This window comes from Canis lupus, chromosome 30 (assembly GCF_048164855.1).
Source record: "Canis lupus baileyi chromosome 30, mCanLup2.hap1, whole genome shotgun sequence".
NCBI classification, from domain to species: Eukaryota; Metazoa; Chordata; class Mammalia; order Carnivora; family Canidae; genus Canis; species Canis lupus.
In genome coordinates, this window is record NC_132867.1 from 32,479,456 (window position 1) to 32,503,221 (window position 23,766).

The 23,766-nt window shown below is 53.2% G+C and overlaps 1 protein-coding gene across 5 annotated transcripts in view; it reads left to right on the forward strand.

Annotated features, from left to right (window-relative positions):
• Positions 1-23,766, forward strand: part of ITSN1 (intersectin 1) — a 212,381-nt gene that overhangs the window by 159,890 nt on the left and 28,725 nt on the right. For 3 of the 5 annotated variants that reach the window (XR_012021338.1, XM_072806828.1, XM_072806829.1), the window contains 3 exons: positions 1,428-1,545; positions 3,215-3,406; positions 22,972-23,093. Coding sequence is in view for 4 of the 5 variants with exons in the window: in XM_072806828.1 (XP_072662929.1) it covers positions 1,428-1,545; positions 3,215-3,406; positions 22,972-23,093 (432 nt within the window). In the remaining variant the exon portion in view is untranslated. Of the gene's footprint in view, positions 1-1,427; positions 1,546-3,214; positions 3,407-3,801; positions 5,326-22,971; positions 23,094-23,766 lie in introns of those variants that run through there. The other 2 variants (XM_072806830.1, XM_072806831.1) reach the window with 1 other exon arrangement.

Here is a 23,766-nt window from a genome sequence, read left to right on the forward strand (position 1 = left end):
GTGTTCTGCCCTTGTGAAAGTGCAGGGCTGAGGCGTAGCAGAGTCATTGCAAGCCATATGGCGGCCTACTGGGTACAGGAACACGTGGGGACTTGAAAATGAGAGGCTGCAGTCGTGGGCGGATTCACTGTAAAAATAAAAGCTTTAGTCCTTGAGCCAAGGGCACGAAGTCTATCAGACCACAAGGAAGGGGAACTTGATCCGCATTCTAAAAGTAACCCAGATGGATCCTTCTCCGTAATTTGGCAGGTGGGAGGGCAGAGTAAAGGTAGAGGAAGTTTGCTTTGAGTTTTATTTTCTTATTTTTGGAACTGGTAACATATTTGCATGGTTTAAAATTCAAAAGTGAGCAAAAGGGGATATGAAGTGTCTCCCTCCCACCCCAGTCCTCAAAGGCAACTGTTTTTACCAGAGTCTTGCTCCTAGAGATGCTGTGTGTATGTGTGTGTGCATGTGTGTGCACATGTATGAATCCTTTTGAGTTTTCTGTTCCCATTGGCATAGTTGGGTGCTCGTAGCGCTTCTCGTGATTCCCAGCTAGGGGCCCCCATCTCATAGAATTGCAGATCTCAGCTCACCACCTTGGTTATAATTTCCTCCATGTCGTATATTACCTCTTTCCAACAACACCCAGCATGTAAACACTCACTAAATGGCTCTCGTGTTGAATTGGATTGAAATGAAGGAGAAAAGAATGTTAGTGCAAAGCGTGGCTGCAGCCATCGTGTAGGCCTGGTAGTTTTTGAAAACAATGTCAAGCTTAGACTCTTTATGTTCTGTGTGTATTGCACGCGTGTTGCCTCATGTAACCCATAAGAGCGCAGGTGCGAGTGTGAATATTGGCTTACCACTAACTGGCTTGTAAACCTGACACTATCAGTTGACTTTTCTGGGCCTCACTTTTGTTATCTGGGAATCGGAAGTAGTAATAGTATTCTCCTCCTGGGATTGTGCAGGTAAATGCATATAAGATGCTCGGCGCAGAGCCGGACTCATTAGAAGTACCCAGTGACTGTTACCTGCTATTCTTAGTATTTTTATTGTCATCATTGTCACTGTTACTCATCAAATCCCTCCGTAATGTTGGCACTCGCCATCACCTCTGCGTCACCTGAAAGTAACACGTGAGAGCCAACGCAGTGTGAGCAGTTGCCTGTGCCAGCCCTACCACATCACACTGAGTTGTAACCCACACCGTCCAGCCTATGCAACAACATTCCCAGCTCTGCTGGCCGATGACTACTACACTTCGAATTTTAGCTACAGTGTTTTCATTGTGTGATACAGGAACTCGGAGGTTCTACTGTTAATGCAAGTTGGTTTGTAATTTTCTGTAAACTTTTAAGTGCTCTGTTGCGAAGCAGACTGTACCCTGAATGAGGATGAACCTTTTAATAAGCATTTTGATGTAATTATTTTCTTACTAGGCCCGTGGGAAGAAGCGCCAGATAGGCTGGTTCCCCGCGAATTATGTAAAACTTTTGAGCCCTGGCACGAGCAAAATCACTCCAACGGAGCCACCTAAGCCCACGGCGTTCCCGGCAGGTAGGCAGCATACGATCTCTACTTGGCAAATGGTCTGCGGGTCGCGGTAGTCTTTCACTCGGTTTTCTCACGAAGGATCTTAGATTGCCTTTCACATCTGCTTGTGAACACTTCTTGTACTTGCCGGGACCGATACCCAACTACTGTGATATGGAATATGTTTTTTCAAAAGGACCAAGTATGTGAGCAGCTTGGCTGTTCTGGGTACAACAGAGCCCTTGTTGGACTCTCTTCCTAAAGGAGTCATGAATGCTATGGCATTAAAGCCAGATTTTTCTCTTGATTTCCTTCCAACTATTTAAATTGGGATTTGGGCTAGGGGGTGAGGGGACAAAAAAGAGGCTCCTAAAAATAAATGGCTGGGGTCTAAATAGGTCAGGAGATGGAGCTGGAGGCCACGGGGGTCTGTTGGTTGTAATGTGCTGCTCACTGAAGACCAAAATAACTCCCCTGTGACATTTCCTGTGAACAGAGGGGGCTTCGCTTAATGGGCAGGATGTTGCACACGCTCTCCTAAAGGGCTCAAAAGAACAGAGGGCACCGCGACTGAGCCGCTCGGCTATTTTCTGACTGAAGAGACCAAATTAGATGCTTTAGTAATATCTGAGATGGGCGAGGTTAGGGGAGCAGGAATCTGCCCTCGGGTCTTCAAGCCACCCGTTCTTGGGTGGCATTTGCGGAAAATGTAGAAGTTTTTGTTCATGTCTGTGCTATACGTCCCCAGTGAAATTAGATTAAAACTTGGCAGCCTTGGCAAGAAATGAAGGGATTGGCAAACCAGGGCTGTTCCCAGCCCCAGCTGGGCCTCTCTGCCTGAGCCGTGGCCTCCTGTGGGCGGAGGGTGTGGTGCCAGCTGGACCTCCTCTCCCTCGGGGAGGCCTGGCAGGAGCCCCTTCATCAGGTTGGTTGAAACCCACAGAAATCATTTGCTGAAGTGATTCAATTAGCTGGAGAATTTGAAAAAGCTAAAGCCATAGATAGGCTGGTTAAGGAAGATTAATTAAGAGGCCCAGCCTGACGGTGCAGACTTTATCTAAAGTGTTGCTAAGGCCGGGAAAGGAAAACGATTTAGCCTCCCATAGGTTTGAGGGAAAGCGGGCATGGAGATGTCTTCCTTTGAGACAGAATTCTGAGCCATAAAGATAATAGGAGAATAGAACACTGATTTACTTTTCAGTAGGATTTGGATTTGTGGGGGCAGCGGGGTGGGGGGTGGACATCAGATGATTAACTACCTTCCACTTTTAAGGGGGGGGGAGAAAGAAGCAGAGCAATGTGGTGAAGCCCCCGGGGTGCACAGCCGTCCTGGGCAGTCGGGCCGGCTCCCAGAGTCTGCATTTCAGGGGCGCTCCCCTCCGCCCACATAGAAGCGAGTCCGCGAGCCTTGGGTCATCGTCCTAAGTTTTCCGCTGATGAGCACACACGAGACAGAGGAAGGTGTCGCGCCAGCTAAAGACTTAGCGCGAAATCTTGCCATGGCCTTGGTCTTTGTGTCCCCCGCCTTCGTCCGTCGCCCTCGCTCGGCGAAGCCCAGCAGAGCAGACCCACTTAATTGTGCCCCGTCCCGAGAGAGAGACAGAGAGAGAGAGACAGAGAGCGAGCGAGCAACAGTGGCGTCGGGAATGCCTAACGAGCCCCCGTGGCCCTCACGCGGCCCTGTCTCCCGCAGTGTGCCAGGTGATCGGCGTGTACGACTACAGCGCCCAGAACGACGACGAGCTGGCCTTCAGCAAGGGCCAGATCATCAACGTCCTCAACAAAGACGACCCGGACTGGTGGAAGGGCGAGGTCAACGGGCAAGTGGGGCTCTTCCCCTCCAACTACGTGAAGCTGACCACGGACATGGACCCAAGCCAGCAATGTAAGTGCCCGGGTGGCTGCGCTGCCTCTCCTCTCTGGTTCCTTTCGGTCGGACGTGCAGCATTGCTCTGATTCTGCTGAGCTTCGTTTGCAGAACTTTAAAAGCCAGACCATTGCTGCATTCACCACAGTCTCTTTGAAGACCTTCTGTAATGCGAGACTTTATCTTGCGGGGTTGTTTGGTTTGGTTTTGGTTTTGGTTTGGTTTGGTTTTTTTTTTTTTTTTTTTTCATTCCTTCTGTAGCATGTCCCCCTCCCGCCCTCCCCACTTTTTCCTTTTTTTTTTTTTTTTAATCATTTTGGCACCATGCTGTTTACATGCCTGACTCATTTTCCTAGCTTGAATTTTGCTCATTGTTTTGTTTTGCTTATGTGTTGTTCTCCTCCTTTTTCTAGGAATCATATGTTGTCCATCCCCCCCTCAGGCTTGAAAGTCCTCAAAGAGACCCACTATCCCATATCACTGCCCAGAGGGATGATGGGAGATGCAGCCTTGATCATGTGACTTCCAGCATGATCACCTACTGCCTTCTGAGTAGAAGAACTCACTGCAGAGCAGTTTACCTCATTTTACCTTAGTCGCATGTGATGACAATGTCGAGCTCTTCCTTCCAGAGATAGAAGCGAACATTACAAAAATACACAGGGTAGTGGGTCCTTTTGTGGCTTTCCTAGTGACTCGAATTGACTTCCCCCCCACCTTTGCACAGGTGCTTTCAATAGTTTTAAAAGTGTTTCTAAAAAATATATTTTAGCCTTTTAATAAAAATCAATAAATGACTCCTTTGCTATTTCAGTTTTGCAAAAAGACCCACTATCAAAGAATGCTGCATGTGCTATTAAAAAAATGTTCCAAATGTCCATAAATCTGAGACTTGATGTATTTTTTTTTTCATTTTGTCCAGTGTTATCAACTAAATTGTGTAGTTTGGGGTCCCCCCCCCCCTGCTGTAGACGTACAGAGGAATTCAGTATATCTGTTTTAAAGACTTGTAGAACGACCCCAATTAAACGGAAGGTGTTTTGTGCTTGTTTGTGTGTATCAGATGTACCTTGCTGAGCATGTAATAATACATCCTGTACATAAGAAATTAGTTCTTTTCCGTGGCGAAAGCTACTACCTTGTACGATGCTCTAATCATACTGCATTAATTTGATTTTGCACAGTGACCTTGTAGCCACATGAGAAAGCACCTGTGTTTTTGTTCGGTCTCAGATTTATCTGGTTGAGTTGGTGTTTTCTGTTTTGGGTTTTTAATTTTGCGTGTTTTCATACCATGAAATCAGACACCGCCGAGGTTGTTACGATCCACAGCATCCACAATCTCTTCCTAGTCTCTGTTACATGAAGTTTTTATTCCAGTTACTCTTCATGGAATGACATATTTTGAACAAGTAATTTTCTTGACAAGAAAGAATGTATAGAAGCCTCCTTGCAATTAATTTCCAATGTTTACATTTTTTTAACTAGACTGTGGGATTTCTGCAGATTAATATGGAACGGAGCTCCTGGTCTGTGTATGTGTTTGACGTGTTGTAGCCGAAGCCTTGTGTGTCTTTTAAACACTAGTTGGAAAGCTCTCAATAAAAATGCCCGTTGCTGACAGCCCAGGAAACCGGGGAGGGGGAGCCTCGAGCACAGTCTCACAGTTTCCACTAATGCCTTTGTAACCTGCAGTTACCTTCTGTTTTTACATCTCCCTTGGGAGCAGATGTCCGGGCTGGCAGCTGTGTAGGGCCCTCCTCCACTCCCGCGCACAGGGAACGAGGGCTGCTCCTCCTCATCCCCTCGCCCTTCAGTATTTTCATGGATATGAATGTAAGATATATAAATATATAAACCTGCGGCTTTAACAACTGTAATACGACCTTTTGAATTAGTTACGTGTATAGATAATTAAATTCTTCATATAAAAGTTAGACGGAAATGTCTCTGTGTTTTGCTGTTGGAACCTGGCAGTGGTGACGGGGAACCAGGCAGACCAGATGTCAGCAGGGGGGGGCCAGCTGCCCACGTGTCCCATAGGACACTCGGGCCTTGAGATACCGACACCGTCCGCTCCTCCCTGAGCCTGCAAATGGCCCTCCCTCTCCCCTCGCCCCCCGCCCCTAACCTGACCAAGGAGTAGAGGACTGCCCCGTACAAGATGGGTTTTGAAGCCTAGAACCGCCACGCAGCCGAGTGGTTAACTGTCTCCGCGGGCTTTTCCGTAGATGTCATTGGTCCACTGACAGGTGCGTGACTCGGCACATAACATTTTTCCGCACGACGTATCATGACAAGGGTCTGTTGACCGTCCACAAAACCGTGTGGGTGGAGATGGGAACTTTCACGTCTTCCATCCTGCCGTCGCCATCCGTTTCTGCCTGGCACGCGCCACTCTTGTCGCCTTCGCAGAGAACAGCCAGTGTGCACAGTGACGAAACTCTTTGCTCCGATGACCACGCGCTCGATTCCGATCGTGAGCTTCACTTAACCGGCGCTCCGCTGCCATTCAGTTGAAGAGTGATTTCCTTCATCAGTTCAGCAGATGTTTTTTGGGAGGTGCCCTACTGGGTTCTCGGTCCTCATGGGGTCTGGGTCCTCGGGTCCTTTTTTTTTTTTTTTTTTTAAGGTTTTATTTATTTGTCAGAGACCCAGAGAGAGGCAGAGACATAGGGAGAGAAGCAGGCTCCTTGACGGAGCCTGAGGTGGGACTCCATCCCCCAGACATGGGATCACACCCTGAGCCAAAGGTAGACCCTCAATCACTGAGTCACCCACGTGTCCCTGGAGTCTGTGTTCTAATGGGAAGAACAAGGCATGGGATCCCTGGGTGGCGCAGCGGTTTGGCGCCTGCCTTTGGCCCAGGGTGCGATCCTGGAGACCCGGGATCGAATCCCACGTCGGGCTCCCGGTGCATGGAGCCTGCTTCTCCCTCTGCCTGTGTCTCTGTCTCTCTCTCTCTCTCTCTCTCTGTGTGACTATCATAAATAAATAAAGAAAAAAATATTAAAAAAGAAAAAAGGAAGAACAAGGCAAAAATCAAACTACTGCACTCCATGTATATATATATATATATATGGGGGGGGGGGTGATGAGATAATAAGTTCTGTGCCAGAGGAATGGATGTAAGTCACCACGGAGCAGGACATCCAGAGCAGAGGGGGCAGGGAGGGCGGCTGCAGGGCAGAGAACCCTTCCAGGGGTAAGTGACCTTTTAGCATACAAGTAGGGGCCAGATGAAGCTGGGAAGAAAAGTGGCACAGATGTCAGGACATGCAAATGCCAAGGGATGAGTGGAGAAATCTCCACCTCCAACCGCCCCCCACCTGCACCACCACTGTGGAGCAACAATGCCACCACGAGCCCCACGATGCCACAAGCCCCATGTCTTGCTCAGGACCCCTTCACCCATATAAGCCAATGTTTCTTCTCCAGCCTTGAGTTTGGCTGGAAGTGACACATTGTCAAGGTGGGTAATACTCTGCACTGTGTGTAACTCTGCACAGTACCCTCTCTGTAGAGCCTTCTGTTGGCCTCCTGGTCGTTTTCCCAGGACGCTGCTCTTTCCTCTTACAAACCATTCAGTCTGCATTTGATCGCAGGGTATCCATCCGACCCAGGGCCTCTCAGCCGGGGGGATGCTACTGCCATCTAGCGGGTGGAGGCTGGGGATGCTGCTAACTGTGCTACAACGCACGGCCCTGCCCCCCACCCCGGGACACCAGAGAATTATCTGGCCCCAGATGGCACCAGTACCAGAGTTGAGAAACCCTGGTCCCACCCACTGGCCGTTTTGGTTAATGTTCACCTGGTTGGTCACGGCCAAAACGGTTGCCCTGTTGGTGGCGGCTGAGTTTGTTCTGGTAACTACTGTTGAGTAAACGTAATCATGTAATAAGTTCATGCTCAATATCTGTAGCATAAAATGTGTCCCAGAGTCTTGGTTCTATATTTTAGACTTGATCTTACTCTTTCTGGCTAGTCCCCAAGCCACACAATTTGGTTTTAAAGTATTTTAGTCCCATTCTCAGAGAATCTGATTGTTAAAAGACGGATAAACCAGAGGGAAAGCATCTTTTAATTAAATTAGCCAAGTAATGCCAGGTATCTCCTTTGGCCCCAGAGTTCCAAGATGTCAGGTTGTTTGTTTTTTTGGTTTTGTTTCTTTTTTTTGAGTTGTTAAACAAAAATCACTGGTCATTAAATCATTTAATTTCATAATTGGTGTTGATTTGTCCAACGTGAATATATTTACAACCGAACTTTGGGTGGTACAGTGGCATATGGGGAAGAAGAGTAGAAATGAGATCACCTTCCTTTTGCAGTTTTGAGTTGCCTTCCCAAGGCCAGCTGCCTCTCCGCATCTCAGAACAGGGCCTGGAGAGCCGCAGGAACAGAGTGGTGGCCGATGGGCCCAAGCCCAGACCACCTCTGCATAAAAGGGTGTCTGGGAGAAGCTGATCTAAAGCAAGGATTCATTTTTTTATGTAAAAAAAAAAAAAAAAAATTCACCATTACACAGATGGTAGAAACTGGTGTCTGCCCTGTTTCTGGAAGGGAACCGGGCAGATCCAGACTCCCATAGCAGATGGTGACTGGGCTCTCTATGCCTTCTTTGATCCCATCCGAAGAAAGGAAAAACTGATAATACCAGCTTAAGAAAACCCTCTAAATAGTAGGTTGGAACATATTCCTATTTCTCACCCATGAAACAGCAGCTCCTGTCGTTCAGTACACTGATCACCTGGACCTACAGTAGGTTAGGTACTCAGAAATGCTGTTTGAATGAGTGGGTTGGCCAATTAATGAGTAAGAAGGAAGCACTGGCGTTCATTCCTCGTACAACACGTGCTCCCCTCCCTGCCAAGAGGTTCCCTTTCATGTAGCTGTGAGCTTCCTAAACGCAACAGTATCCTTGGAACAGTATCTCATGCTCATGGGGGATTTGCACCTCTGGTCTATGAAGGAGGCTAAGGACCAGAGATGCCAGGGTGCGGGGGACCTTCGTCCTGGCCAGGTCTTCCCCCTGCCTGGGGCGGGGGAGGCACCCACCCAGATTGCAGCAGGGACGGGCCTACCCAATCACGGCCTTGCTTCCTAGCCAATTGGAAAGTACTTCTGGGAGTGAATATTCATTTTTTTTTTTTTTTGCCTCTAGCAAAATTAGAAGTTAATCCTATTCATTCTTTCTAGTTCCAAAAATACCCGAGAGAATTTTTAGGGAAACTACATTGACTGCCAGCAGTCCTAAAATGCACAGAGAGGGGGGAAAAAAAGCATCTTCAAAAATATCTCGTATTTTGGATCTGGTGGGGTGGGGGTTGGGGGGACATAATGAGGTCAAGGGTCAGGGTGGCTTTATGTGAATACTTCACGTCAGCCAGAGTTCTCAGGCCTTCCTTTAAGAAAACCCCACACATGAAAAACCAGATTTCCAGAATGTTTCCTGGTGTGTAGCTATTCCATTTCCCTTGGGAGAAAGTTCTAGCCTTTAAATGAAAGACTTCCCCGGGCATTTTTATTTCTTTCTTTCTAAGATGTTTATTTATTTATTAGAAAGCATGAGAGAGAGAGGAAGAGAGCACAAGCAGAGGGGGAGCAGAGGCAGAGAGAGAAGCAGACTCCCCACGGAGCAGGGAGCGGGAAGCGGAACTCGATCCCAGGACCCTGAGATCATGACCCGAGTGGAAGGCAGACGCTTAAGTGACTGAGCCTCCCAGGCACCCTCCCTCAAATGATAGGACTTGATTCATGAAAAAACTGGAAGGTTTGGTTTGTAAAAAGTGAGAATCAGCCATGGAACTCTATCAGGGCCACTTGGGGTTAGGCACACTGCCTCTCAGGAACCCCCAGGTTATATTTTATGTTGTGCACAGGTGTGTGTGTGTGTGTGTGTGTGTGTGTGTGTGTGTGCACGCGCCTGTGTGGCCGACACACGGTCAGGACAGTGATTTATGGGCAGGTTAAACGCCTTCGCCTTCAGCTTGGTAACATCGGGTGGGATGGTGAGGTTGGGGCGCAGCCCGAAAGCAGACCCATCAGGCCACACAAGCTTCTGGCCCAGGCCGCCAGCTGCCGTGCCCCACATCTGTTGGGCACATGGGGCCCGAGTAGTATCGCAAGCCTCTAAAGAGGAAGTGTCCCTTCCTCTGACTCACGCCCTGATTTGGTAAAGTTGGGCAGATCCCCCTTTTCGTGTAGCCTCTCCCGGGTGACCCCGGGTGGGGGGCAAGGGGCCACTTCACCTGCCCTTTCTCCTCCAGGAACCTGTTCTCACAGTTGAACAACTGGATTCCCATGGTGTCCCCTTCTCTGTCCTGGGCTGTCCCCTCCCCTCTTGGTCCCCAGGACGCCCCCTCAGGCACGCTGGGTCCACTCGTGGCACTCCAGCAAGAAAGCGGGAGGACGTGCATGTGTGAGTGTGTGTTGTGTGTTGTGCATGCGCGCGCAGAGATGCTCCCCGGGATGGTCCCACGACATCCAGATGTTGGATGTCGCCCCACGCTGTGAGCTGAGCACCCGGACTCTGGGAGCTGCGGGGACGTTCTTGCAAGGGCAGCCCCCAGTCCCCCGGCTCGTGGCCAGTGAGAGCAGCAGCGCCTCGGAGCCAGCCGCCTCTCGGAATCCCTACACCTGCCGTGGGAAGATGGGGAATAGGTTCCTCTTCCTATGTGGCGTTCGGCCCCAGCCAGGATGGGGAGCTGGTGCCAGATTCTAGCACCTTCTCCGCGCACAGGCTCCAGGCGCAGCCAGCCTCCTCAACCTTTCCAGTCCTCCCCGCCTCCGCCCCTGCGGACCTGGGTATTTTCCAAACACAAGGGCCTGCCAGACATGCCCTTGCTCAGGGTCACCCCAAGAACGGCTGCCAGGGCGTCTCCCCGTCATCCCTGTCTCTGCCAGAGATACGTGGTGCCAGATGTACCCACACGGCTTACCTACATGTTCACTGTGATACTTCTTTCCATCTCTCCTAAAACTTTGGGATACTTTGGGGCCCCTGGGGGGCTCAGCAGTTGAGCATCTGCCTTCCTTTGGCTCAGGTTGTGATCCCGGGGTCCTGGGATCGAGTCCCGCATCGGGCTCCCCGCATGGAGCCTGCTTCTCCCTCTGCCTGTGTCTCTGCCTCTCTCTCTGTGTCTCTCATGAATAAATACATAAAATCTTAAGAAACACACACACAAACTAAACAACTTTGGGATATTTTATTTTTCTGCAGGCAGACAGTGGGGGTGTCCAGCACGCCGTCAACCTAACCGTAGCCTGGGCTTTTGGAGACGCTAGGAAGGGCTACAGGGTGGTGGTTCGGAGCGTGGGTTCAGCTCCCAGCTCTCCGGCGGGTTGATTGTGGGCAAGCTACTAAACCACAATTTCCACCCGGAGGGACGATTCCATTTGCATGTGAGGGACAGTAACAGCGCCAGGCAGGCAGGCAGCCCCCCACAGCCTTCTCCTTCTCACTGCAGGGGAAAGGCCTTGCACCTGGCCCCGAGCATGAAGGAATCCACTTAACTGGCTTCCTGCTTGCTCGCCGTACACCCAGACAGCGGGGGCTTGTGTGCATTTTAAGGCTTTACAGGAGACGAGCTTTGGCAGGGGAGGGATTTTGGAGAGAAAAGTTTGGACTTGGCTTCCCTAAAACCTCCAGACAGCCCGCTCCTTCGGGCACACGTCGGGGCCCCTCTCGTGCACCGGGGGAGGCCCCCCGTGTTGAAGCCAGCCGCTTCGTCAACCCTTCCCCACGTTCCCTGCAAGTGCAGAGCCGCGCAGCCTCCCCAGCAGACTCTTGGCCAAGGGGACAGGCTGCCCCGTGTTTCACACGGCCGGCGGCGGGGAGGCCAGGGAGGCCGCCGGAGCAAATGGAATGTGCGAGGCTTCTAAATGTCATGTCTGTGGACCGCGTTGGCAGACCCATGCAGCGCCCCACAATAAACCTGTCACCGATACATTGGGTCGCTGGGTCCTTTCTTTCTCATCACGGCCTTCTGGGGCTTGTGTTCTCTTGCCAGCAGAGACTGGAACGGTCAGCTCCCAAACATGCCAGGAGCTCATTCTTTTTGTTTGGCTTTTGTTTTGAAGCAGCCATTCAGCGTGGATGGGGGACATGTGTCACGAGGGGGTGCCACCCCAAAGCGCCGTCTCCAGAGCAGCCACCCCCAGCACGCTCGAAGACTGGGAGATCAGTTCTCTCCTGCCCCCTGGAAGTAGCCCGAGAGGCCTCTTGGGATCCAGAGCTTTGTGTGCTCTGCGAGCCAGGCCCCCAGCGGAGCTCCAACCCTGTAATCTGCCCCAGAGGAGAAGGGGGGGCTAGGCCGCCCCCCTCCTGCGTGCAGCATTACCTTGTTCCGAGGCTGCCGTGGGAAGATCCCCATGTGTCCAAGTCATCGGTGCAACCCTCCACTGTCATGGTCTCCCTCGTGCTGGGACACCCCCCCCCAGTCCATCCTCAAGGGACAGAAGTCCTCCCCCCACCTCCCCTGTCTGTCCCCTCCACCCTGCCATGGCAAGGGCCCAGGGTGCCCAGCTCCCGCGAGGCCGGGGAGGTGCCCAGCCTGCCTGCGTCTCCTGGCAAGCAGCTCTTGTCCCGCTACTTCCCTGACCGTCAAGGCCAAGGAGCGTGGAGCCAGGTGTCAGGCCTGTGCTCAGTGAAACGAGAGCAGATGAGGCGCCCGCGCTCATGGAGCTTGTAGGAGCCAGAGGAAACCACCCCCAGACAACGCGCAGTCGTTTCAGCTAGTCCGGACCACAGGGCCCAGAGCGTGACTGAGGACCAGGCCTGTCGCAGACGGGAAGGGCCGGGAAGGTGTCTCTAGAGAGGTGACTTGGGGGTGGAGGTCTGACTGCAGAAGCTCTCTGCGAAAGTCAGGGAGGAGAGTGCTTAGGGCCTGAGGAATCGCAAGTGCAAAGGCCCTGAGGGTGACTGAGGTTCTCCTGGCCCCTACCCCATAAAGACTACTAGCCTTCTGACCGGTCCCTGCACCAGGCTCACTGTCTCCCAGCCTCTTCTCCACCCCATGGCCAGAGAGCTGTTTTAAAGGTGGAACTACTCTGCTCACGATCCCCCCGGGGCTCCCGGTTCTTGTGTGACGGTGCCCCAGATCCTGTAGCTGGGCTGCCAGTCCTCGCCTGTGTGCTCCCTTTGAGCATCGCTCGCTCACCGCTTGCTCCAGGAAGCCTTCCCTGATCAGCGCCTGCCTGTCTGGATTGCTGATGGAACAGCCCCAGATGGCTGCTCTCACCCGAACACCGGTCCAGGTTTCTAGCCCCCAAATGTGAGGCAGGTGCAGGGGCCCCGGGCCTCCAGGCTGCAGGAAGGGCCGCTGATGCTCGACGAGGTGAAGGCCCGGCCCGGGGCCCTTACAGAGCCGGTGGCTAGCATCCCCGTCTAACATTCTTTCTGCCACCTTTGAGTAACCCCGGTGGCCCCTGACAGAGGCCTGGTGGCTTCCAAGTGACCCTCTTGAAGACCGTCTCCTCCCACCTCCGAACCTCTGGGTGGAAATGCCCACTTTCCTCACCGGTCCCCACGCGCTGGGCCTGCAGTGGGGAGGAGGTGAGCGGTGAGCCGAGAGCATGGACGCGGGGCCTTCCCCCGCTTAGAGACCGTGTGACTCAACCTCCCGGAGCCTCCTATCTCCCCTGCTCAGGGCCAGGAGGCACGAGGGTCCTCGGACCCCCACTGTCCGGCCCCACGCTGCCTGTCTCGTCTTACCCAACCAACACTCCTCCTCTGTCACCACCATCCAGGGGTCTTGGTCACGCTGAAGCCACAGGGGGGTGGGCTGACCCCCCTCCTCGACCCCCCCTCCTTTCCCCGCTGCCCAGCCCAGCTCCACGCACTGGCCAGGGCTCAGCCCTTTGCTGACCTGCCAGTCACTTGCCCCACACGGAGCTCAGCAGGTGGAAGCCGATGCACAGACACACAGACACGCATCCCCCGCACGAGACCCTGAGCTCCCGGGGGCCAGGCTGTGCCCCACGATCATCTACCCGGGATCAGCTCTAACAAGCAGCGATGGTACCTCCCCCTGGACAATTTGTTCCTGTGGGACGCCCCCAGCTGCCCTGCAGCTTCCAAGTTGGAGGCCATGTGTGCCTTGCACATTTGCACGCCTCCCTCCCGGGTGCCATGGCCACAGTGGTCGCCCAGGAGCCGTGGTGGACAGTCCCCTTGCTCGGCGGGCTTGCTCCTTCCTCCCCAACTGGGCTGCAGGGAAAGGACACATCGGGGTTCAGTCCTTGTGCTGGGTGGCCTCGAACCCCACACAAGGCTGTGCTGATTTCAAAGCTACACTCAACTGAGGCTGGAGACGAGTGTGTTAGTCATGGGAATTGTCAAGCATCATTCTTTTTGTTTTTTTTAGGATATTTATTTATTCATGAGAGACGCAGAGAGAGAGGCAGAGACACAGGCAGAGGGAGAAGCAGGCTCCCTGCGGGGAGCCCAATGTGGGACTCGATCCCAGGACCCCGGGATCATGACCTGAGCCGAAGGCAGACGCCCCACCGCTGAGCCACCTGGGCGTCCCAGTCATGCATCATTCTTACCACCGCCCTAACTACGATGTATTTGGTTTTCTGTCTCCCCTACTAGAATGGAAGCTCCTTGGAAGCAGGGACCTGAGCGCATCTGTGCAGTTGCTGACAATGAGCAGGAAATGTCCCGGGCTCCGGTTGTCTCTTGTTGTCCCACCAGGAATCAGTTTGCCAAGTTAGGAGAAACAGCAGGGGACTGGGCTATTCTTTTTTTTTTTTAAGATTTTATTTATTCACAAGAGACACAGAGAGAGGCAGAGACACAGGCAGAGGGAGAAGCAGGCTCCCTGCAGGGAGCCCGATGCGGGACTCGATCCCAGGACCCCGGGATCACACCCTGGGCTGAAGGCAGATGCTCCACCGCTGAGCACCCAGGTGCCCCAGGGACCAGGCTATTCTTAGAGGCTCGAGAAAAAAGTTCTGCCGGGATGAGGAGCACGCTACCCCCAACCCCTGGACGCCAGAGCAGATCCCAGGACCAGTCAGCCGAGCGTCGTTCTCAGAGGAGACGCAGTGGCCTTGACCTGGCCTGGCTGCTCCCGGCCCCTGCAGGCCTCGGACGCCAAGGCCAGGAGCGCCCCCCTGGCCGGGGCTGGCGGAACGAGATGGATGGGCCACCCTTGGGCCCACTCTTTGAGAAGCTGGTGGCTTCCTTGTGAGTCTCCGTCTGCCACGACCGCAGGAGCGAAGGTTTTGTTCCTGCTAGCAGAAGCCACATGCATCCCTGGGCACTGCTGTCCCATCAGCCCAGTGAGGACCTTGAGCAGAGTGACCTTCCGAGCTCTGGCCCTGGGGTTGGGGGTCGGGGTGGCCGTGTGGCCCCCAGGAACACAGCATCAGCGGCTGCCTGGGCTCCAGGCCCTGGACGCGGGGAGGCGTTCCGAGTCACAAACGTCGCTTCACTTTGGACAAGTTGCTCGAGTGACCCGCCTCCGACCATCCGGCATCATCGGTTCGGCAGTTGTGACAACTCTCATGCTTCGTGAGCCTGGACAGATCTCGTTTCCGAATCCTGCTCCCGTGTCACACCCGCTGTCTGGACCTCCGGGCACCCCGCCATCCGACGGGGAGGTCCTCACTCTTGGCTGCACGTCGGAGCCGCCTGGAAGCTTCAGGACTTACGGCCGCCCAGGCCGCCCCCTGGCCAGGCGGGTTGGGTGGGGCTGGGGTACCGCAGGGATCCCCGGCTTGATGATAGCCCCTCGGGCGATTCAGATGAGCAGGCCTCCGAAGCCACAGCCCCTACCCCCCTCCAGGCGGCTGCCACGGCGACCCTTCTGGAACACAGCCCACACCTGTCCCAGCTCTGCAGCCAAAGTGTCACCGTCTCGCTCTGGCCTTTGGATTCCTTGACCCTATTTCCCCCACTGGGGCTGAATTGAGGCCCCCCAGCCCCAAACTGAAATGTTGAAGCCCTCACCCCCAGCGCCCCAGAATCTGACTATATTTGGAGGTGGGGCCTCTATTCAAGAGGCCACCAAGTTAAGACGAGGCTAGTAGGGTGGACCCTACTGCAATCTGACTGCTGTCCTTCCCCAGGAGAGGAGATGTGGACACGGAGAGTCACCAGGGACATCGGGGTCCTGGGGAAAGGCCACGTGAGGGGAAGCTGACCACTGCCCGCCACGGAAAGCGGGGGGGCGGGGGCTCAAACCAGCCCTGCTGGCACCGTGATCTTGGACTTGGCGCCTCCGGACTCCATCCCTCTCGTCTGAGCACCCCCTCCTACCCCCCACCAGTCTGTGGAGCCTGGTCCTAGCAGCTGTCGCTAAGCTGTCACCTTCCCAGCAGGGCGAGGGGCCCGGTGGCCCATGCAGCGTGGGACTCCCTCTGCCATGGATGAACCAAGGCTTTGGGTGTCTCAGATCCCTGTGTGCTGGATGAGGGGGTGAGCGCACGGGATTGTTGGCGAGGACGCAGTGCTTGCGAGTGTGGCTGCTGGGGGCTTTCCGCCTTGTGGTCCCTGGCTCCCCGTCACCCCCGCATCTGCTTCCCACTCCCTCATCTGTGCCTGAGGCTCCAGGCCCTGCACCACCTACTCCCCTTTCTCTGACCATCCCCCCTGCTTGGCTCCCTCACTACTTCTCCCCACCCTGGCCTGTGCCCCATGGAGTCCACCCCAAATTCCTGCTCCCCTGGAACATATTTCCGGGCCCCTCTGGTCAAAAATAGTGCACACACATTCCAATAAAAACGTGTCTGTACTTCTGTGCCCTGATTCGCCTTGTGTATCCGGAGGATTTATTGATGGTCGTGGCCAAGGACCCCTGAGCTGGTGCGGGATGGGAAGCAGGAGCTCAGGGGGCGTCCGGCCGGCGGAGCGTGTGACTCTTAATCTCGGGGTTGTGAGTTCGAGCTCCACGCTAGGTGTGGAGATGACTTAAAAATAAAATATTCCAAAAAAAAAAACAAGAAAGAAATCAGGAGCTCAAGAAGAAGGGGAAAACGCAGGTGGAAACATAAGCGAGGCCAGGAATGAGCTAACAGGTGCAGACCACAGGGCCCCTGACGCCCCGCCAGGGACGTCATTGGCTATAAAGCCATGCATGTTATGCCTTTAAGTAAAAAGTTACCAATATTCTTATTTATGGCAAATTAAGAGAGAACCTGACTATGAGAGTAGCTGGATCTTTGCAAATGCTCTGTGGTCATCAAACTGGCTGGCAGCTCACATAGATCGGAGTCCCCGTCTTAGGAGGAAATGTTACCTGGCAGCCACGTTGGCACTTTGAGGCTGCTGGGTCACTCCTGCGTGGAAGCCCCCGCAGGGAGCCGGCCTAGTGGGGCCTGGTGAGTCCCCAAGACAGGCTGGACGGGGCGGCCTGGGCTCAGCTGGCCATAAGGCACAGGGGGCTTTGGTGGCCTCAGGGGACATTTCCCCAGCTCCCACCACAGGTCTCCATGCCCACTAGCTTCTCTGGGGCCCCACGGAAATCTAGTCTGAGGGACTTCAACCCTGAGGTCTCAAGGACGGCAGCTTATGGCGGTGCCTCTACCGGGTATCTGTGCTTCGGCAAGAACCAGAGTCTGGATGGGCCACCCGAGCCTCTGGTAGACCAAAGCCCCCTAAGGACGGGGACCCCCACTCGCCTCATTCATCACCAGATCCCAGCTCCATGCACAGCTGCACGGCAGGATGCACAAGTCCGCGGCCTGGGGATCGGGGTTGGGGGTGGCGGTGGTCAGACGTCAGCTGCAGGTGGAGGACAAAGTGCTCTGACCAGAGGACCTTCTTTATGTCACATCCATTGTGGCCTTTCCTATGTGACAGGCCATCCCGCGTGTGCCATTCTTTCCAGGGGGTTGAAGGCAGCACCGTTAGATTCATTGTCCAGAACAATCCAGGGTAGCCTTGGTGGGGAAGTGGGCTCACCTGGTGGGAGACACCGGGGCCGTGGGGCCCCTGTTACCTACATTCAGGCCAAGCCTGGAGAAGCCTTCAGTCGAGAGGGGAGCTCCGGCTCCAGGGTGTGTCCTGGTGAGCGGGGCCGCTTAGCCAGGGATTTGGGCCGGGGGTCCCCAGAGACTCTGGCAAGTGCTTTCCCTTAAAGATAAAAATCTATGCCTGGGTTTCCGTATTGCTGAGTGGTACCCAGATTTCTCACCTGGTCCCTCTGGCATTATGAGGACTGTGATGGAATGTACTTCCGCCTTACCCCCCTGCCACTCCCCACCTTATCTCCGTCCCTCGTCCCACCACCTTATCCCCTTCCTACTTCCCACCTTATTTCTTTCCCACTTCCCACCTTAGCCCCTTCCCGTTTCCAACCTTATCTCCATCCCTTGTCCTATCACCTTATCCCCTTCCCTCTTCCAACCTTATCCTCTTCCTACTTCCCACCTATCCCCTTCCCTCTTCCCACCTTATCTCCATCCCTTGTCCTATCACCTTATCCCCTTCCCTCTTCCAACCTTATCCTCTTCCTACTTCCCACCTATCCCCTTCCCTCTTCCCACCTTATCTCCATGCCTTGTCCTATCACTTTATCCCCTTCCTACTTCCAACCTATCCCCTTCCCACTTCCCACCTTATCCCCTTCCCACTTCCCATCTTACCTCCTTCCCTCTTCCCACCTTATCTCCATCCTTCTTCCCACCACCTTATCCCAGGATCTTCCCACTTTCCTACTTTCCACTTTTTCTGCTTTCCGCTTCCCACTTTATCTCCCACAGCGTCTCTGCATTTATCTGGCACGCTGGCCCCACATCCGCAGCATAATGGCCCATCCTCCCTGATACAGGACCCCCCCCCCCCAGCCTTCCTCTGTCGGTATGAGGAGCAGGAGCATCTATTTCTCCGAGTCCTGCCAACTCCACCATCCTGTCGCAGCCTAGAGGCCTGTTCTCCACTGCCTGCTATTTCACGTTTACTTTTCATGTCGAGTCTCCCTCCGGGCTGTGAGTTTCCTTGTGGACAAGGACTTTATCTTGCTCATTTCTGTGTCTCTTGGACTTCCTAGGAACTTAATAAATATTTATTGACCATCTTATAGTATATCTTGGCCCATTCATACCAGGAGCAAGGCCTGTTTATTTGCTTTGCTCCGTGGCCAGCTTGCTGTGGGGGCTGGTTTGGTTTTTGAAATTATGGGTCTTGTTGGGAAAGGAAGTAGAGCGGTCGGGGGTGCAGAGAGGGGGGTGATTCTCAGGTTTTACCCTAAGTGCTTCTGTATCCTTTGAACTGTCTACAGTAAGCCTGTGTTTATGTATTACTTTCGTAATAAAGCAATTTATTTAGATTATGCTGTTCAAAGAAACATTTCCAATTGAGGGGACAGGATAACCTCTCTGGGTAAAATTTTCCCATATTCTCTCCAGTGCCCCAGCCTCAAATCCTTCCAAAGGGGTGCCATGGCCCTCTCCATTTTATAGATGTGTCTAACTACACAAAAGTACAAGGGACAGCACATAGATTAGGAATTTTATGTGGGCTGTAGTTGGGGATCATTTTTAACTGCCTGGAGTCACTCGAAATGTTATTTCAGCTGGGAGTGGATTATAGTTAGTTCTAAGAAGCCCTTCATCACACCGAGCTGTCCATGAAAAGTTATTTGCTGTACTTTATCCTCTCGCTTTTCACCGGGAAAGTGAGCCAGAAAACCATGTTTATCCTGGTTCCCAAAGGAGAGAAGGACCACGTCCCTCCACCCTTAAAGAAAACTTCTATTTGAAATGTCTTTTCCATTTACCCTGCTCTGAATAATGCACTTTTTAAACTCGTTTGTTTTTCTAAATACTAAATTTTTCAAAGAAACGATATTTTTTAGTTCAAAGTGCCTGCTTCAAGTCTGTAATGGTTCTCTCGGTCTGGCAACCACCAGCAAGGATTTTTAAAACAGCATCCTACAGGTCAGTTCGGTAGCTAAAAAGACGATTGAAAGCCAACACTGTTGGCTTACAATGCTGAGACGAATCTCCCCCACAGAATCTCTGCTTTTCATTGCATCCTGAGGCCTGGAGAGGCCAACCGAGCCATGCCCCTGTCTCCAGGCAGGCTGGTAGGTGGACGGTGTGGGGTGGAATTTGTTGGGGGCAAGCAGCCCAGAGTCCCACAGCCTCTCCCAGCTCCATCAGCTCTGATGTGGGTCTGCGGGTGGATGGACCAGAAAGCTGGAGCTGCCCAGAGTAGGAGGCCATGTGGCCTCCTCATGCCCCCCACCTGCCCTTGTGCAACAGACCTCCAGTGCACCCCACACTGGCCCCAACACCTGGGATTCTGGAACTGATGGCTTTAATCCACCCTAGACCTTGTGCTCTTGCTCTGGCTCTGAGCTTCTTCAAACTGTACCATGTAAAACTTGAAGACTCGGAAGAACTTCTGAAATCCAGAGCAGTGGATGCAGTACAAGCCTCTGTTTGGTGGGGAGTCAGCACCATCCTCAGCCTGCTGTGTGTGTGTGGGGGGGTACCACCTTCAGGCTGTGGAGGGAGTCAGCACCACCCCCAGCTGATGACCCCAGGCTTAGCCTGCTCTTGAGGGCAGGCATTCTCCTCTTTCCCTGTAAATCCTCCTCCATCAGCTAGGGCCAGACTCATAGTAGGACATCCAGTAACAATTTGTGGAATGAATGAATGAGATCTGCGAACAAGCTTCAAGAGGACCCGCGGACCTTATAAAATTGTGTGCAAAAAAAAAAAAATTGTGTGCAAATTGTGCGTCTATTGTGTGTGTTGTACCCATGGGTTTTCTGGGGTCCAAGTTGATAGCATCCGTCATACCTTCCAAGGGAAATTGTGACCTAAGGGGACGTTCCAAAGCCTGGTCCAACCAGTGCCCAGGTTTTTTTAAATTTTTTTTTTTGACCAATGCCCAGTTTGTATCCCTGTAAACATCACCGCACAGTGGTTGTGGGATGAGTCTTAGAACTGCAGCCCCAAACAATATCCACAATATTCTGACATCCCTGCAGAAAGGAATGTCCTGAAAATTCTAGGGGAAGACTCTGCGCCATGGGGGTTCAGACAAGTCCCCAAGGACTGCACCCTGCCCTGTAACAAGAAATGGCCTCAGCCCTGGGCTCTTGGAGCCACTCATGGGAAGCTTTGGTGAGAACAGAGCAGGAAGGGGGTGTCTCCTCCCAAACGGAAGAGTGTTTCCCGGGTGACTCTCTCCTGAAGGCCAAAGAAATCAGTGGGATCACTCTACTTTCCAGAAACCGAAGCTCACGCAGAGGCTGGCCGAACTGAGCAGAGTGAGCCATCAGGACTTGCTTCCTTCCTGAAAGTTCACCGAGGAGGTAGTGGTTCGAATAAAGCCCGGCCAACGCCCCAAGCCACAAGGGACAGCTGGGACGGGCTGGTGGCTGAGCAGAGGCCCCAGGCCGCAGGTTCAGCTGCAGCGCTGCGCCGTGCTTTGTGCTCAGCGCATGGCCCTGCGGAACGACAGCTTGGCCACACCGCAGTGGCTTTCGATGAGGTCTCAGATGGATGGGCGTGGAGGGTATTAACGTCAGGACGGCTCATCCCTGCTGCTTTCCCGGCATCCATCTGCCTGCCCATCCTGGAATTGTCCTGTTCCAGGAAGAGAAGCTGCCGCATTCTAGAAAGCGCATTTGGCCAGGGAGGTGAAAAGACTGAGGCCTGGAAGCACTCAGACTCGGAGTTAATGTCTGGCACAGTAACACGCTCGCTAAGAAGTCAGTGATATCATTCGCCCCCAGAGGGATCATTCTATTTCCAGAAGCTTCCAGCATGCTGACTAGGTCATGAGCCCAAATAACTACCTATGAGGTGTGTGTGTGTGTGGCGGGGGGTGATAATCTGATTTCTAACAAGTTCCCCGGTGCTGCTGCTGCTGCTGGTCTGGGGTCCTTGATGCCCACTGGTGGCCACAGGTGTTTTCACGTCATGCTCCATCGCGCCCCCTCGTGGGGAGACGGTATGAGAACAGCAAGTGAATGGGGTTCTGGGCCCCGACTCCCACCCACATCCAGGACACCTCTCAGCCTGTTTTATAAAATCTGATTTTTGTGTGTGTGATTAAATGAAAAACCCGCCACAAAAAGGAGAGGAGAGCCCACTGGCCTGGAACAGGTGGGGCCAGGCCTGGATGAGGGGCATTCCTGGGAACAGAGCTCCCCACCCTTCATCCCAGTGTGTCAGGGGACAACCTCTGCTGATAACCTGAGAACTTTCGATGCAGACAAAACCCTAAATGACCGGCTAAGTGAGCAGAGGCAAGGGCAGGCACCGCCTCCTGTGCGTGCCCCATGTGAGGTCAACAGAGCCATTGTCTCAGGCACCTGGGGCCACCTTTGTGCCCACCTGCCTGCCGTTGGAGGGGTTTCCCTGTCTGTCTGCAGGCCTGCTGCTCAGCTCCACAGGCCCAGGGCAGCAGCCTGGCTCCGTTTAGGGGGCACCATCTGAATGCACTCCACGCCTGTCTCCCCAGGCCCATCGGGAGCCTCAGCACAGCCACTTCGTCCTCCCAAATCCAACCTTGGGATAACTTGATCCCCTCCTGTAGCTTGGACCCGAGGTAGAGCCCAGTTTCTGGTGTCAAAGTGTCAGGTTAGACTCTTGGCCACCCCCCAGCTGAGAGATCTTGGGTAAGTCAGCCTGTCTAAACCTTCATTCCCCCGTCGGTAAAATGGTGATGATTGTGGGATCTAGGTGAGCCTTCAGGACCGCTGTCCACGAAAGGCTCCTTGTACTGCACCTGGCAGGCGTGAGCCCTCAGGAAATGTGGGCCAATTGCTGTTTTGTCTTCTTTCGATGTTATTTTAGCGGTTTTGATGAAGCAGGAGCATGCCGACTGTATTAGTTTGCTAGGGCTGCTGTAACAAATGGCACAAACGGGGAGGCTGAAAACAATGGAAATTTATTTTCTCACACTTTTGGAGATAACTCCACAATCAGGTGTTGGCCAAACCATGTTCCTCTGGAGGATTTAGGAGAGATTTTTTTCCATGCCTTTCTCTTAGCTTCCAATGGCTGCCAACGATCCTTGGGGTTCCTTGGCTTACAGCGGCTTCACTCCAGTCCTTGCCTGTGTTGTCACATGACCTTCTTTCTGTCTGTCTCTGTATATCTTCTTTTTTTTTTTTTTAAGATTTTATTTATTTTATTTGAGAGAGAGAGAGCAGGGGAACTGGCTAAAGGAAAGGGAGAATCTCAAGTAGATTCATGCTGAGCATGGAGCCTGAGATGGGGCTCGATCCCACGAGATCATGACCTGAGCAAAACCAAGAGTCAGATGCTTAACCGACTGAACCACCCAGGTCCCCCTGTATGTCTTCTTATAAGGACATATTGGATTAGGGCTCACCAGTCATATTGGGTTAGGGCTCACGTTCATTGAGTAAGACTTCCTCTTAATTTGATTGTATCTGCAGAAACCCTATTTCCAAATAAGGTCACATCCACAGGTGCCAAGGGTTAGGACTTACAGGTGTATTATTAGGGGACACAAATTCAACCCATAGCACTGCCCAACTAGAGTGAGACCACAGGGGCCCGCAGGCATGAGGCCCCGGAGCTCTTCACTGTGAAGCTGCGAGCGCATCCCTCGACTTGCCCTGAAATGTCCCGATGGTTGTGTTTTCCAGGGTGCTCAGACTTACACCTCTTGGATATGTTGACCCCAACGGAGAGAAAGCGACAAGGATACATCCATGAGCTCATTGTCACAGAGGAGAACTATGTGAATGACCTGCAGCTGGTCACAGAGGTAAGGGCCGCGGTGGGTGCTGGGGGTGCTGGGGGCACTGGCAGAGAGGGTGGGGAGGGGGTGCTCTGTGAAGGAGGACTCTCTCCTGATTCTCAGCCTGAGAAATTTTCTGACATGTGGGGAGGCATCTGGATGGGAAATCACATAGGAGATTCGTACCCAAGAGAAGGTGGTTGGACTCTCATCCATGGCCCTCTGAGTCATCTCGATAGAGGGGCAGAGATCACTCGTGCCAAGGGGTGAATGAGTCCCTGAGGAGGTGTATGGAAGGAGACCTGTGGGCAGGAAATTGAGAGTCTAGACTCTACTCAGAAGTAGGGGCTTAGCCACCAACTAGTTGATGCCATCGAGCTTGTCACATGGTGTCCTGGCTCTCAGGGTTGGCATTTGAAAATGGCAGCCAACCTGGCCAAGTTCTCATGGTACAATTTCCCCCTGAGGAAAATCTGCTGCAGAGAATGAAGATGTTTCTTCTCGGGTCCTGATGCACACCCCTAACTCCCTCCCCCGACCCGGATGACACCTCATTTTGTCTCTCCCCCGGGTAGCTGATGAAAGGCCTGGGCCTCTTGGTCTAGGAGGAGGGGGAGACACAGAGTTGGGAACCCCTGCTTTTCAGGAAGCCTTTTGCTCATACTCATGGGAAAATGCCGTATTAGTGAACAGGGGTTTG